Raw genomic sequence first — 13,609 nt, 5'->3', positions numbered from 1 at the left:
GTCAAATAAACAAGAGTCAAACCTGCTCAAGCATGTCCTTCCTGAGTGGTCCATGGAACCCGAGCGACGACGGCAAGGAGGCGGAGAATGCGGTTGAGCGGAGAGGCGGGGCGTGCCGGGAGCGACGCCGCAATCTAATTCAAGTGTGTGGATCGCGCACCGGCAGACGACTAACATTTCTTCTTACGCTGCTTAAAAGGGGAGAAGGAGGAGAGTCCGCAGCAGCGCATGAGAAGCAAGAGCAACAGGGAAAAGAGCAAGTACGACGGAGACGCGGCCAACCGAGCGTCATGGAGGAGCGGCGACGGCACAAAAGACTTCCTTGAAAGTCAAATAAACAAGAGTCAAACCTGCTCAAGCATGTCCTTCCTGAGTGGTCCATGGAACCCGAGCGACGACGGCAAGGAGGCGGAGAATGCAGTTGAGCGGAGAGGCGGGGCGTGCTGGGAGCGACGCCGCAATCTAATTCAAGTGCGTGGATCGCGCACCGGCAGACGACTAACATTTCTTCTTACGCTGCTTAAAAGGGGAGAAGGGGGAGAGTCCGCAGCAGCGCATGAGAAGCAAGAGCAACAGGGAAAAGAGCAAGTACGACGGAGACGCGGCCAACCGAGCGTCAAGCAGGAGCGGCGACGGCACAAAAGACTTCCTTGAAAGTCAAATAAACAAGAGTCAAACCTGCTCAGGCATGTCCTTCCTGAGTGGTCCATGGAACCCGAGCGACGACGGCAAGGAGGCGGAGAATGCGGTTGAGCGGAGAGGCGGGGCGTGCCGGGAGCGACGCCGCAATCTAATTCAAGTGCGGGGATCGCGCACCGGCATACGATTAACATTTCTCCTTATGGTAGGGCGGTATGACTCGGTTGGTAGAGTGGTCGTGCCAGCAACTTGAAGGTTCCAGGTTCGATTCCCGCTTCCGCCATCCTAGTCACTACCGTTGTGTCCTTGGGCAAGACACTTTACCCACCTGCTCCCAGTGCCACCCACACTGCTTTAAATGTAACTTAGATATTGGGTTTCACTATGTAAAGCGCTTTGAGTCACTAGAGAAAAGCGCTATATAAATATAATTCACTTCACTTCACTTACGCTGCATAAAAGGGGAGAAGGAGGAGAGATCGGGGCAGAAGGAGGAGAGTCCGCAGCAGCGCATGAGAAGCGAGAGCAACAGGGAAAAGAGCAAGTACGACGGAGACGCGGCCAACCGAGCGTCATGGAGGAGCGGCGACGGCACAAAAGACTTCCTTGAAAGTCAAATAAACAAGAGTCAAACCTGCTCAAGCATGTCCTTCCTGAGTGGTCCATGGAACCCGAGCGACGACGGCAAGGAGGCGGAGAATGCAGTTGAGCGGAGAGGCGGGGCGTGCCGGGAGCGACGCCGCAATCTAATTCAAGTGCGGGGATCGCGCACCGGCAGACGACTAGCATTTCTTCTTACGCTGCTTAAAAGGGGAGGAGGAGAGTCCGCAGCAGCGCATGAGAAGCAAGAGCAACAGGGAAAAGAGCAAGTACGACGGAGACGCGGCCAACCGAGCGTCATGGAGGAGCGGCGACGGCACAAAAGACTTCCTTGAAAGTCAAATAAACAAGAGTCAAACCTGCTCAAGCATGTCCTTCCTGAGTGGTCCATGGAACCCGAGCGACGACGGCAAGGAGGCGGAGAATGCAGTTGAGCGGAGAGGCGGGGCGTGCCGGGAGCGACGCCGCAATCTAATTCAAGTGCGGGGATCGCGCACCGGCAGACGACTAGCATTTCTTCTTACGCTGCTTAAAAGGGGAGGAGGAGAGTCCGCAGCAGCGCATGAGAAGCAAGAGCAACAGGGAAAAGAGCAAGTACGACGGAGACGCGGCCAACCGAGCGTCATGGAGGAGCGGCGACGGCACAAAAGACTTCCTTGAAAGTCAAATAAACAAGAGTCAAACCTGCTCAAGCATGTCCTTCCTGAGTGGTCCATGGAACCCGAGCGACGACGGCAAGGAGGCGGAGAATGCAGTTGAGCGGAGAGGCGGGGCGTGCCGGGAGCGACGCCGCAATCTAATTCAAGTGCGTGGATCGCGCACCGGCAGACGACTAGCATTTCTTCTTACGCTGCTTAAAAGGGGAGGAGGAGAGTCCGCAGCAGCGCATGAGAAGCAAGAGCAACAGGGAAAAGAGCAAGTACGACGGAGACGCGGCCAACCGAGCGTCATGGAGGAGCGGCGACGGCACAAAAGACTTCCTTGAAAGTCAAATAAACAAGAGTCAAACCTGCTCAAGCATGTCCTTCCTGAGTGGTCCATGGAACCCGAGCGACGACGGCAAGGAGGCGGAGAATGCAGTTGAGCGGAGAGGCGGGGTGTGCCGGGAGCGACGCCGCAATCTAATTCAAGTGCCTGGATCGCACACCGGCAGACGACTAACATTTCTCCTCACGCTTCTTAAAAGGGGAGAAGGAGGAGAGATCGGGGCAGATGGAGGAGAGTCCGCAGCAGCGCATGAGAAGCGAGAGCAACAGGGAAAAGAGCAAGTACGACGGAGACGCGGCCAACCGAGCGTCATGGAGGAGCGGCGACGGCACAAAAGACTTCCTTGAAAGTCAAATAAACAAGAGTCAAACCTGCTCAAGCATGTCCTTCCTGAGTGGTCCACGGAACCCGAGCGACGACGGCAAGGAGGCGGAGAATGCAGTTGAGCGGAGAGGCGGGGCGTGCCGGGAGCGACGCCGCAATCTAATTCAAGTGTGTGGATCGCGCACCGGCAGACGACTAACATTTCTTCTTACGCTGCTTAAAAGGGGAGAAGGAGGAGAGTCCGCAGCAGCGCATGAGAAGCAAGAGCAACAGGGAAAAGAGCAAGTAGGACGGAGACGCGGCCAACCGAGCGTCATGGAGGAGCGGCGACGGCACAAAAGACTTCCTTGAAAGTCAAATAAACAAGAGTCAAACCTGCTCAAGCATGTCCTTCCTGAGTGGTCCATGGAACCCGAGCGACGACGGCAAGGAGGCGGAGAATGCAGTTGAGCAGAGAGGCGGGGCGTGCCGGGAGCGACGCCGCAATCTAATTCAAGTGTGTGGATCGCGCACCGGCAGACGACTAACATTTCTTCTTACGCTGCTTAAAAGGGGAGAAGGAGGAGAGTCCGCAGCAGCGCATGAGAAGCGAGAGCAACAGGGAAAAGAGCAAGTACGACGGAGACGCGGCCAACCGAGCGTCATGGAGGAGCGGCGACGGCACAAAAGACTTCCTTGAAAGTCAAATAAACAAGAGTCAAACCTGCTCAAGCATGTCCTTCCTGAGTGGTCCATGGAACCCGAGCGACGACGGCAAGGAGGCGGAGAATGCAGTTGAGCAGAGAGGCGGGGCGTGCCGGGAGCGACGCCGCAATCTAATTCAAGTGCGGGGATCGCGCACCGGCAGATGACTAACATTTCTCCTCACGCTGCTTAAAAGGGGAGAAGGAGGAGAGTCCGCAGCAGCGCATGAGAAGCGAGAGCAACAGGGAAAAGAGCAAGTACGACGGAGACGCGGCCAACCGAGCGTCATGGAGGAGCGGCGACGGCACAAAAGACTTCTTTGAAAGTCAAAAAAACAAGAGTCAAACCTGCTCAAGCATGTCCTTCCTGAGTGGTGCATGGAACCCGAGCGACGACGGCAAGGAGGCGGAGAATGCGGTTGAGCGGAGAGGCGGGGCGTGCCGGGAGCGACGCCGCAATCTAATTCAAGTGTGTGGATCGCGCACCGGCAGACGATTAACATTTCTCCTTACGGTAGGGCGGTATAGCTCGGTTGGTAGAGTGGTCGTGCCAGCAACTTGAAGGTTCCAGGTTCGATTCCCGCTTCCGCCATCCTAGTCAAATACCCTTGTGTCCTTGGGCAAGACACTTTACCCACCTGCTCCCAGTGCCACCCACACTGCTTTAAATGTAACTTAGATATTGGGTTTCACTATGTAAAGCGCTTTGAGTCACTAGAGAAAAGCGCTATATAAATATAATTCACTTCACTTCACTTACGCTGCATAAAAGGGGAGAAGGAGGAGAGATCGGGGCAGAAGGAGGAGAGTCCGCAGCAGCGCATGAGAAGCGAGAGCAACAGGGAAAAGAGCAAGTACGACCGAGACGCGGCCAACCGAGCGTCATGGAGGAGCGAGCAGCAGGAGCGGCGACGGCACAAAAGACTTCCTTGAAAGTCAAATAAACAAGAGTCAAACCTGCTCAAGCGTGTCCTTCCTGAGTGGTGCATGGAACCCGAGCAACGACGGTTTAAGTCAGGGGTGTCAAACTCAAACACAGAGTGGGCCAAGGTTGAACAAAATAACCTTTTAATAGGGACCCAAACAAGTTTTGCATTAAACATTGAACAAGCAAGGCTTATATAACTTTAGTGACATGCAAAATCCAGTTTCAAATAATAGGAGTAAGAATTTTTGATTGATTGCTTGATTGATACTTGTATTAGTAGATTGCACAGTACAGTACATATTATTAGTAGATTGCACAGTACAGTACATATTATTAGTAGATTGCACAGTACAGTACATATTATTAGTAGATTGCACAGTACATATTATTAGTAGATTGCACAGTACAGTACATATTATTAGTAGATTGCACAGTACAGTACATATTATTAGTAGATTGCACAGTACAGTACATATTATTAGTAGACTGCACAGTACAGTACATATTATTAGTAGATTGCACAGTACAGTACATATTATTAGTAGATTGCACAGTACAGTACATATTATTAGTAGATTGCACAGTACAGTACATATTATTAGTAGATTGCACAGTACAGTACATATTATTAGTAGACTGCACAGTACAGTACATATTATTAGTAGATTGCACAGTACAGTACATATTATTAGTAGATTGCACAGTACAGTACATATTATTTGTAGATTGCACAGTACAGTACATATTATTAGTAGATTGCACAGTACAGTACATATTATTAGTAGATTGCACAGTACAGTACATATTCCGTACAATTGACCACTAAATGGTAACACCCCAATAAGTTTTTCAACTTGTCTAAGTCGGGGTCCACGTTAATCAATTCATGCTCTATATTGATGAATGATATCGTGTTGTGAGTCATAGTTTCGTCTTAGATGCCAGAAGAGGCTCGAGATATCCCAGAAGATCCAAGATCCATTCCAGCTCTCTGACACTATTGTCCCAACTGGTGTGATGACGCCCAGCTCTCCCCCGGCAGACCAGTTGCTTCTTTCCGTCGATGACAGCAGCTGCTCGCCAACGCCGGGCAGATTCCTGCGAGCACGGAGCTATATTTAGCGAGAGGCGGAGCCGGGTTCTATTCCAGGGGTCTTCACACGGCGACCCCTTTCTCTCGACTGCCCTTTTCCAGCCGGGACTGAGTGCCTCGAGGACCCTGTGCTCGCCGTCTTCCACCACGCCATCATGGACCCCAACGCCGTCAAGGAGGAGCTGCGCCTGTTCCAGAGCACCCTGCTCCAGGACGGTCTGAAGGAGCTGCTGAACGAGAACAAGTTTGTGGACTGCACCTTGAAGGTGGGCGACCGCAGCCTGCCCTGCCACCGGCTCATCATGGCCGCCTGCAGCCCGTACTTCCGCGAGGTCTTCTTCACGGAGGACGGGAAGGAGGTGGAGAACACCAAGGAGGTGGTGCTGGAGGACGTCAACCCCGCCGTCCTGGACATGATCGTCCAGTACCTCTACTCGGCCGAGATCGACCTCACGGACGACAACGTCCAGGACATCATCGCCGTGGCCAACAAATTCCAGATCCCGTCCGTCTTCACCGTCTGCGTCAACTACCTCCAGAAGAAGATCTCCACGGGCAACTGCATGGCCATCTTCAGGATGGGCCTGGTGCTCAACTGTCCCCGGCTGGCCGTCGCCGCCCGCGACTACATCGCCGACCGCTTCCAGCTGCTGCGCCAAGACGAGGAGTTCCTCAAGCTGGCCGCCCACGAGCTCTTCGCCGTCATCGGCGGCGACGCGCTCAACGTGGAGCGCGAGGAGACGGTGTTCGAGACCGTCATGGCCTGGGTGCGCTACGACAAGGAAAAGCGCGCCAAGGTCCTGAAGGACGCCTTCGACTGCGTCCGCTTCCGCCTGCTGCCCGAGAAGTACTTCAAAGAGAAAGTGGAGAGCGACGAGCTGGTCAGGGCCGACCCCGAGCTCCAGAAGACCGTCCAGGCCGTGCGGGACGCCTTCAAGGGGAAGCTCCCGGAGACCCCCGCCAAGAAGGACGGCGAGGAGGACGAGGGCGCCGGCCTCTTCCCCGGTTTCCTGAACGACAGGCGCCGACACGGCATGTACGCCCGGGACTTCATCCTGATGGTGAACGACACGGCGGCGGTGGCGTACGACGTCAACGAGAACGAGTGTTTCCTGGCCGCCATGTCGGAGCAGGTCCCTCGCAACCACGTCAGCCTGACCTCGCAGGACAACCAGCTCTACATCATCGGGGGTCTCTTTGTGGACGAGGAGGACAAGGACGCTCCTCTGCAGTGTTACTTCTACTCGGTGAGCCATGTTGGAACCTCTTCTGTCTGCCGTCCTGGGGATCACGCTGCTAGCCGTACCCATATTCTCATACCAATTATGACATTTTTCTGTGGTCCCTTGTATTTAGAAAAAATATCGAAAAGTATCGAAATAGTTTTGCTATCAGTACCAAAGTATTGGTATTTGGGACAACCTTAGTTACTATTAAAAGTAACGCCGTTTATTAAAAACTCTGGCGATAAAATTTTTGGGGGTAAAATAAAGCCAATTATGACATTTTTCTTTGGTCCATTTTGTTTTGAAAAGCCTCGAAAAGTATCGAAATAATTTTGGTACCGGTACCAAAATATCGGTATCAGGACAACCTTAGTTACTATTAAAAGTAACGCCCTTTGATTACTAACTCTGGTGATAAAATATTTTTTGTTAAAATAAAGCCAAATATGCCAGTTTTCTTGGTCCCTTTTGTTTTGAAAAGTATCAAAATAATTTTGGTACCGGTACCAAAATATTGGTATCGGGACAACCTTAGTTACTATTAAAAGTAACTCCGTTTATTAAGAACTCTGGCGATAAAATAAAGCCAATAATGCCATTTTTCTGTGGTCCCTTTTGTTCAGAAAAGTATCGAAATAATTTTGGTACCGGTACCGAAATGTTGGTATTGGGATAACCTTAGTTACCATTAAAAGTAACGCCCTTTAATTAAGAACTTTAGCGATAAAATATTTTTTGTTAAAATAAAGCCAATTATGCCATTTTTCTTTGGTCCCTTTTGTTTTGAAAAGCCTCAAAGTATCGAAATAATTTTGGTACCGGTACCAAAATATCGGTATCAGGACAACCTTAGTTACTATTAAAAGTAACGCCCTTTGATTAATAACTCTGGCGATAAAATATTTTTTGTTAAAATAAAGCCAATTGTGCCATTTTTCTTGGTCCCTTTTGTTCAGAAAAGTATCGAAATAATTTTGGTACCGGTACCGAAATGTTGGTATTGGGATAACCTTAGTTACCATTAAAAGTAACGCCCTTTAATTAAGAACTTTAGCGATAAAATATTTTTTGTTAAAACAAAGCCAATTATGCCATTTTTCTTTGGTCATTTTTGTTTTAAAAAGCCTCGAAAAGTATCGAATAATTTGGTAAATATTGGCATCAGGACAACCTTAGTTACTATTAAAAGTAACGCCCTATGATTAATAACTCTGGCAATAAAATATTTTTTGTTAAAATAAAGCCAAATATGCCATTTTTCTTGGTCCCTTTTGTTTTGAAAAGTATCAAAATAATTTTGGTCCCGGTACCGAAATATTGGAATTGGGATAACCTTAGTTACTATTAAAAGTAACGCCCTTTAATTAAGAACTTTAGCGATAAAATATTTTTTGTTAAAATAAAGCCAATTATGCCATTTTTCTTTGGTACCTTTTGTTTTGAAAAGTATGGAAATAATTTTGGTACCGGTACCAAAATATCGGTATCAGGACAACCTTAGTTACTATTAAAAGTAATGCCCTCTTATTAATAACTCTGGCGATAAAATATTTTTTGTTGAAATAAAGCCAATTGTGCCGTTTTTCTTGGTCCCTTTTGTTCAGAAAAGTATCGAAATAATTTTGGTCCCGGTACCGAAATGTTGGTATTGGGATAACCTTAGTTACCATTAAAAGTCACGCCCTTTAATTAAGAACTTTAGTGATAAAATATTTTTTGTTAAAATAAAGCCAATTATGCCATTTTTCTTTCGTCATTTTTGTTTTAAGAAGCCTCGAAAAGTATCGAATAATTTGGTAAATATTGGCATCAGGACAACCTTAGTTACTATTAAAAGTAACGCCCTATGATTAATAACTCTGGCAATAAAATATTTTTTGTTAAAATAAAGCCAAATATGCCATTTTTCTTGGTCCCTTTTGTTTTGAAAAGTATCAAAATAATTTTGGTCCCGGTACCGAAATATTGGAATTGGGATAACCTTAGTTACTATTAAAAGTAACGCCCTTTAATTAAGAACTTTAGCGATAAAATATTTTTTGTTAAAATAAAGCCAATTATGCCATTTTTCTTTGGTACCTTTTGTTTTGAAAAGTATGGAAATAATTTTGGTACCGGTACCAAAATATCGGTATCAGGACAACCTTAGTTACTATTAAAAGTAATGCCCTCTTATTAATAACTCTGGCGATAAAATATTTTTTGTTGAAATAAAGCCAATTGTGCCGTTTTTCTTGGTCCCTTTTGTTCAGAAAAGTATCGAAATAATTTTGGTCCCGGTACCGAAATGTTGGTATTGGGATAACCTTAGTTACCATTAAAAGTCACGCCCTTTAATTAAGAACTTTAGTGATAAAATATTTTTTGTTAAAATAAAGCCAATTATGCCATTTTTCTTTCGTCATTTTTGTTTTAAGAAGCCTCGAAAAGTATCGAATAATTTGGTAAATATTGGCATCAGGACAACCTTAGTTACTATTAAAAGTAACGCCCTATGATTAATAACTCTGGCAATAAAATATTTTTTGTTAAAATAAAGCCAAATATGCCATTTTTCTTGGTCCCTTTTGTTTTGAAAAGTATCAAAATAATTTTGGTCCCGGTACCGAAATATGGGAATTGGGATAACCTTAGTTACCATTAAAAGTAACGCCCTTTAATTAAGAACTTTAGCGATAAAATATTTTTTGTTAAAATAAAGCCAATTATGCCATTTTTCTTTGGTCCCTTTTGTTTTGAAAAGCCTCGAAAAGTATCGAAATAATTTTGGTACCGGTACCAAAATATTGGTATCAGGACAACCTTAGTTACTATTAAAAGTAACGCCGTTTATTAAAAACTCTGGCGATAAAATTTTTTGAGGTAAAATAAAGCCAATTATGCCATTTTTCTTTGGTCCATTTTGTTTTGAAAAGCCTCGAAAAGTATCGAAATAATTTTGGTACCTTTAATACCTTTAATTTAGGACAACCTTAGTTACTATTACAATTAACGCCGTTTATTAAGAACTCTGGCGATAAAATATGTTTTGTTAAAATATTTTTTGTTAAAATAAAGCCAATAATGCCATTTTTCTGTGGTCCCTTTTATTTACAAAAAATATCGAAAAGTATCGAAATACTTTTGGTATCAGTACCAAAATATTGGTACCGGGACAACCTTAGTTACTGTTAAAAGTAACGCCGTTTATTAAAAACTCTGGCGATAAAATTTTTTGAGGTAAAATAAAGCCAATTATGCCATTTTTCTTTGGTCCATTTTGTTTTGAAAAGCCTCGAAAAGTATCGAAATAATTTTGGTACCGGTACCAAAATATCGGTATCAGGACAACCTTAGTTACTATTAAAAGTAAGGCCCTTTGATTAATAACTCTGGCGATAAAATATTTTTTGTTAAAATAAAGCCAATTGTGCCATTTTTCTTGGTCCCTTTTGTTCAGAAAAGTATCGAAATAATTTTGGTCCCGGTACCGAAATGTTGGTATTGGGATAACCTTAGTTACTATTAAAAGTAACACCCTTTAATTAAGAACTTTAATGATAAAATATTTTTTGTTGAAATAAAGCCAATTATGCCATTTTTCTTTGGTCCCTTTTGTTTTGAAAAGCCTCGAAAAGTATCTAAATAATTTTGGTACCGGTACCAAAATACTGGTATCAGGACAACCTTAGTTACTATTACAAGTAACGCCCTTTGATTAATAACTCTGGCGATAAAATATTTTTTGTTAAAATAAAGCCAATTGTGCCATTTTCTTGGTCCCTTTTGTTTTGAAAAGTATCAAAATAATTTTGGTACCGGTATCAAAATAATTTTGGTACCGGTACCAAAATATTGGTATCGGGACCACCTTAGTTACTCTTAAAAGTAACGCCCTTTAATTAAGAACTCTGGCGATAAAATATTTTTTGTTAAAATAAAGCCAATTATGCCATTTTTCTGTGGTCTCTTTAATTTAGAAAATAATCGAAAAGTATCGAAATAAGTTTGGTACCAGTACCAAAATATTGGTATCTATTAAAAATAATGCCCTTTATTAGGAACACTGGCGATAAAATATTTTTTGTTAAAATAAAGCCAATTATTAAATTTTTCTTTGGTCCCTTTTGGTTTGAAAAGCCTCGAAAAGTATCAAAATTAATTTTGGTACCGGTACCAAAATACTGGTATCAGGACAACCTTAGTTACTACTAAAAGTAATACTGTTTATTTTGAACACTGGTGATAAAATATTTTTTGTTAAAATAAAGCCAATAATGACATTTTTCAGTGGTCCCTTTTATTTAGAAAAGTATTGAAATAGTTTTGGTACCGGTACCAAAATGTTGGCCCTTTAATCAAGAACTCTGGCGATAAAATATTTATTGTTAAAATATGCCATTATGCCATTTTTCTTTGGTCCCTTTTGTTTTAAAAAGCCTAGAAAAGTGTCGAAATAAATTTGGTACCAGTACCAAAATATTGGTATCTATTAAAAGTAATGCCGTTTTATTATGAACACTGGCGATAAGACATTTGTTCTTAATATAAAGCCAATAATGCCATTTTTCAGTGGTCCCTTTCATTTAGAAACATATCGAAATGCATTTTGGTACCGGTACCAAAATATTGGTATCGGGAAAACCTTAGTTACTATTAAAAGTAACGCCGTTTATTTAAGAAGTCTGGCAATGAAATATTTTTTGTTAAAATAAAGCCGCCAATGCCACTTTTCAATGATCCCTTTTATTTACAAAAGTATGGAAATAATTTTGGTACCGGTACAGAAATATTGGAAATGGGATAACCTTAGTTACTATTAAAAGTAAGGCCCTTTGATTAATAACTCTGGCGATAAAATATTTTTGGGTAAAATAAAGCCAATTATGCCATTGTTCTTGGTTCCTTTTGTTTTGAAAAGTATCAAAATAATTTTGGTACCGGTACCAAAATATTGGTATCGGGACCACCTTAGTTACTCTTAAAAGTAACGCCCTTTAATTAAGAACTCTGGCGATAAAATATTTTTTGTTAAAATAAAGCCAATTAGGCCATTTTTCTGTGGTCCCTTTTATTTAGAAAAGAATCGAAAAGTATCGAAATAAGTTTGGTACCAGTACCAAAATATTGGTATCTATTAAAAGTGATGCCGTTTGTTAGGAACACTGGCGATAAAATAATTTTTGTTAAAATAAAGCCAATTATGCCATTTTTCTTTGGTACCTTTTGTTTTGAAAAGCCTCGAAAAGTATCGAAAAATAATTTTGGTACCGGTACCAAAATATTGGTATCAGGACAACCTTAGTTACTACTAAAAGTAATACTGTTTATTATGAACACTGGTGATAAAATATTTTTTGTTAAAATAAAGCCAATAATGACATTTTTCAGTGGTCCCTTTTATTTAGAAAAGTATTGAAATAGTTTTGGTACCGGTACCAAAATGTTGGTATTGGGACAACCTTAGTTACTATTAAAAGTAACGCCCTTTAATCAAGAACTCTGGCGATAAAATATTTATTGTTAAAATATGCCATTATGCCATTTTTCTTTGGTCCCTTTTGTTTTAAAAAGCCTAGAAAAGTGTCGAAATAAATTTGGTACCAGTACCAAAATATTGGTATCTATTAAAAGTAATGCCGTTTTATTATGAACACTGGCGATAAGATATTTGTTCTTAATATAAAGCCAATAATACCATTTTTCAGTGGTCCCTTTCATTTAGAAACATATCGAAATGCAATTTGGTATCGGTACCAAAATATTGGTATCGGGAAAACCTTAGTTACTATTAAAAGTAACGCCGTTTATTTAAGAAGTCTGGCAATGAAATATTTTTTGTTAAAATAAAGCCGCCAATGCCACTTTTCAATGGTCCCTTTTATTTGCAAAAGTATCGAAATAATTTTGGTACCGGTACCAAAATATTGGTATCCGGACAACCTTAGTTACTATCAAAAGTAATGTTGTTTATTATGAACACTGGCGATAAAATATTTGTTGTTAAAATAAAGCTAATAATACCATTTTTCTGTGGTCCTTTTTAGTTAGAAATGTATCGAAAAGTATCGAAATACATTTTTGTACAGCCACACATATATATATATATATATATATATATATATATATATATATATATATGTACAGTGGGGCAAAAAAGTATTTAGTCAGCACGGGTCATCATTGTCACCGACGTCCCACTGGGTTTGAGTTTTCCTTGCCCTTATGTGGGCCTACCGAGGATGTCGTAGTGGTTTGTGTTGTGGTTTGTGCAGCCCTTTGAGACACTAGTGATTTAGGGCTATATAAGTAAACATTGATTGATTGATTGACCGATTGTGCAAGTTCTCCCACTTCAAATGATGACAGAGGTCTGTCATTTTCATCATAGGTACACTTCAACTGTGAGAGACAGAATGTGAAAAAAAATTCCAGGAATTCACATTGTAGGAATTTTAAAGAATTTATTTGTGAATGATGGTGGAAAATAAGTATTTGGTGACTTCAAACAAGGAAGATCTCTGGCTCTCACAGACCTGTAACTTCTTCTTTAAGAAGATCTTCTGTCCTCCACTCGTTACCTGTATTAATGGAACCTGTTTGAACTCGTTATCTGTATAAAAGACACCTGTCCAAAGCCTCAAACAGTCAGACTCCAAACTCCACTACGGCCAAGACCAAAGAGCTGTCGAAGGACACCAGGAAAAGAATTGTAGACCTGCACCAGACTGGGAAGAGTGAATCTACAACAGGCAAGCAGCTTGGGAAAAAATCAACTGTGGGAGCAATTATCAGAAAATGGAAGACATACAAGACCACTGATAATCTCCCTCGATCTGGGGCCCCACGCAACATCTCATCCCGTGGGGCCAAAATGATCGTGAGAACGGTGAGCAAAAATCCCAGAACCACACGGGGGGACCTGGTGAATGACCTGCAGAGAGCTGGGACCAAAGTAACAAAAGTTACCATCAGTAACACACTACGCCGACAGGGAATCAAATCCTGCAGTGCCAGACGTGTCCCCCTGCTTAAGCCAGTGCATGTCCAGGCCCGTCTGAAGTTTGCCAGAGAGTACATGGATGATACAGCAGAGGATTGGGAGAATGTCATGTGGTCAGATGAAACCAAAATAGAACTTTTTGGTATA

At 42.9% G+C, this 13,609-nt stretch overlaps 1 protein-coding gene across 1 annotated transcript in view; it reads left to right on the top strand.

Moving 5' to 3' along the window:
- Positions 1-5,326: 5,326 nt before the first annotated feature.
- The window catches only part of LOC133554087 (kelch-like protein 41b), a 22,859-nt gene continuing 14,576 nt past the window's right edge, over positions 5,327-13,609 (top strand). Inside the window, exon 1 of the mRNA XM_061902474.1 lies at positions 5,327-6,501. Within this exon, the coding sequence (XP_061758458.1) occupies positions 5,410-6,501 (1,092 nt within the window). The 5' untranslated portion in view covers positions 5,327-5,409. The remainder of the gene's footprint in view (positions 6,502-13,609) is intronic.

This window comes from Nerophis ophidion, linkage group LG06, assembly GCF_033978795.1.
Source record: "Nerophis ophidion isolate RoL-2023_Sa linkage group LG06, RoL_Noph_v1.0, whole genome shotgun sequence".
NCBI classification, from domain to species: domain Eukaryota; kingdom Metazoa; phylum Chordata; class Actinopteri; order Syngnathiformes; family Syngnathidae; genus Nerophis; species Nerophis ophidion.
This window is presented reverse-complemented; position numbering and strand designations above follow the sequence as displayed.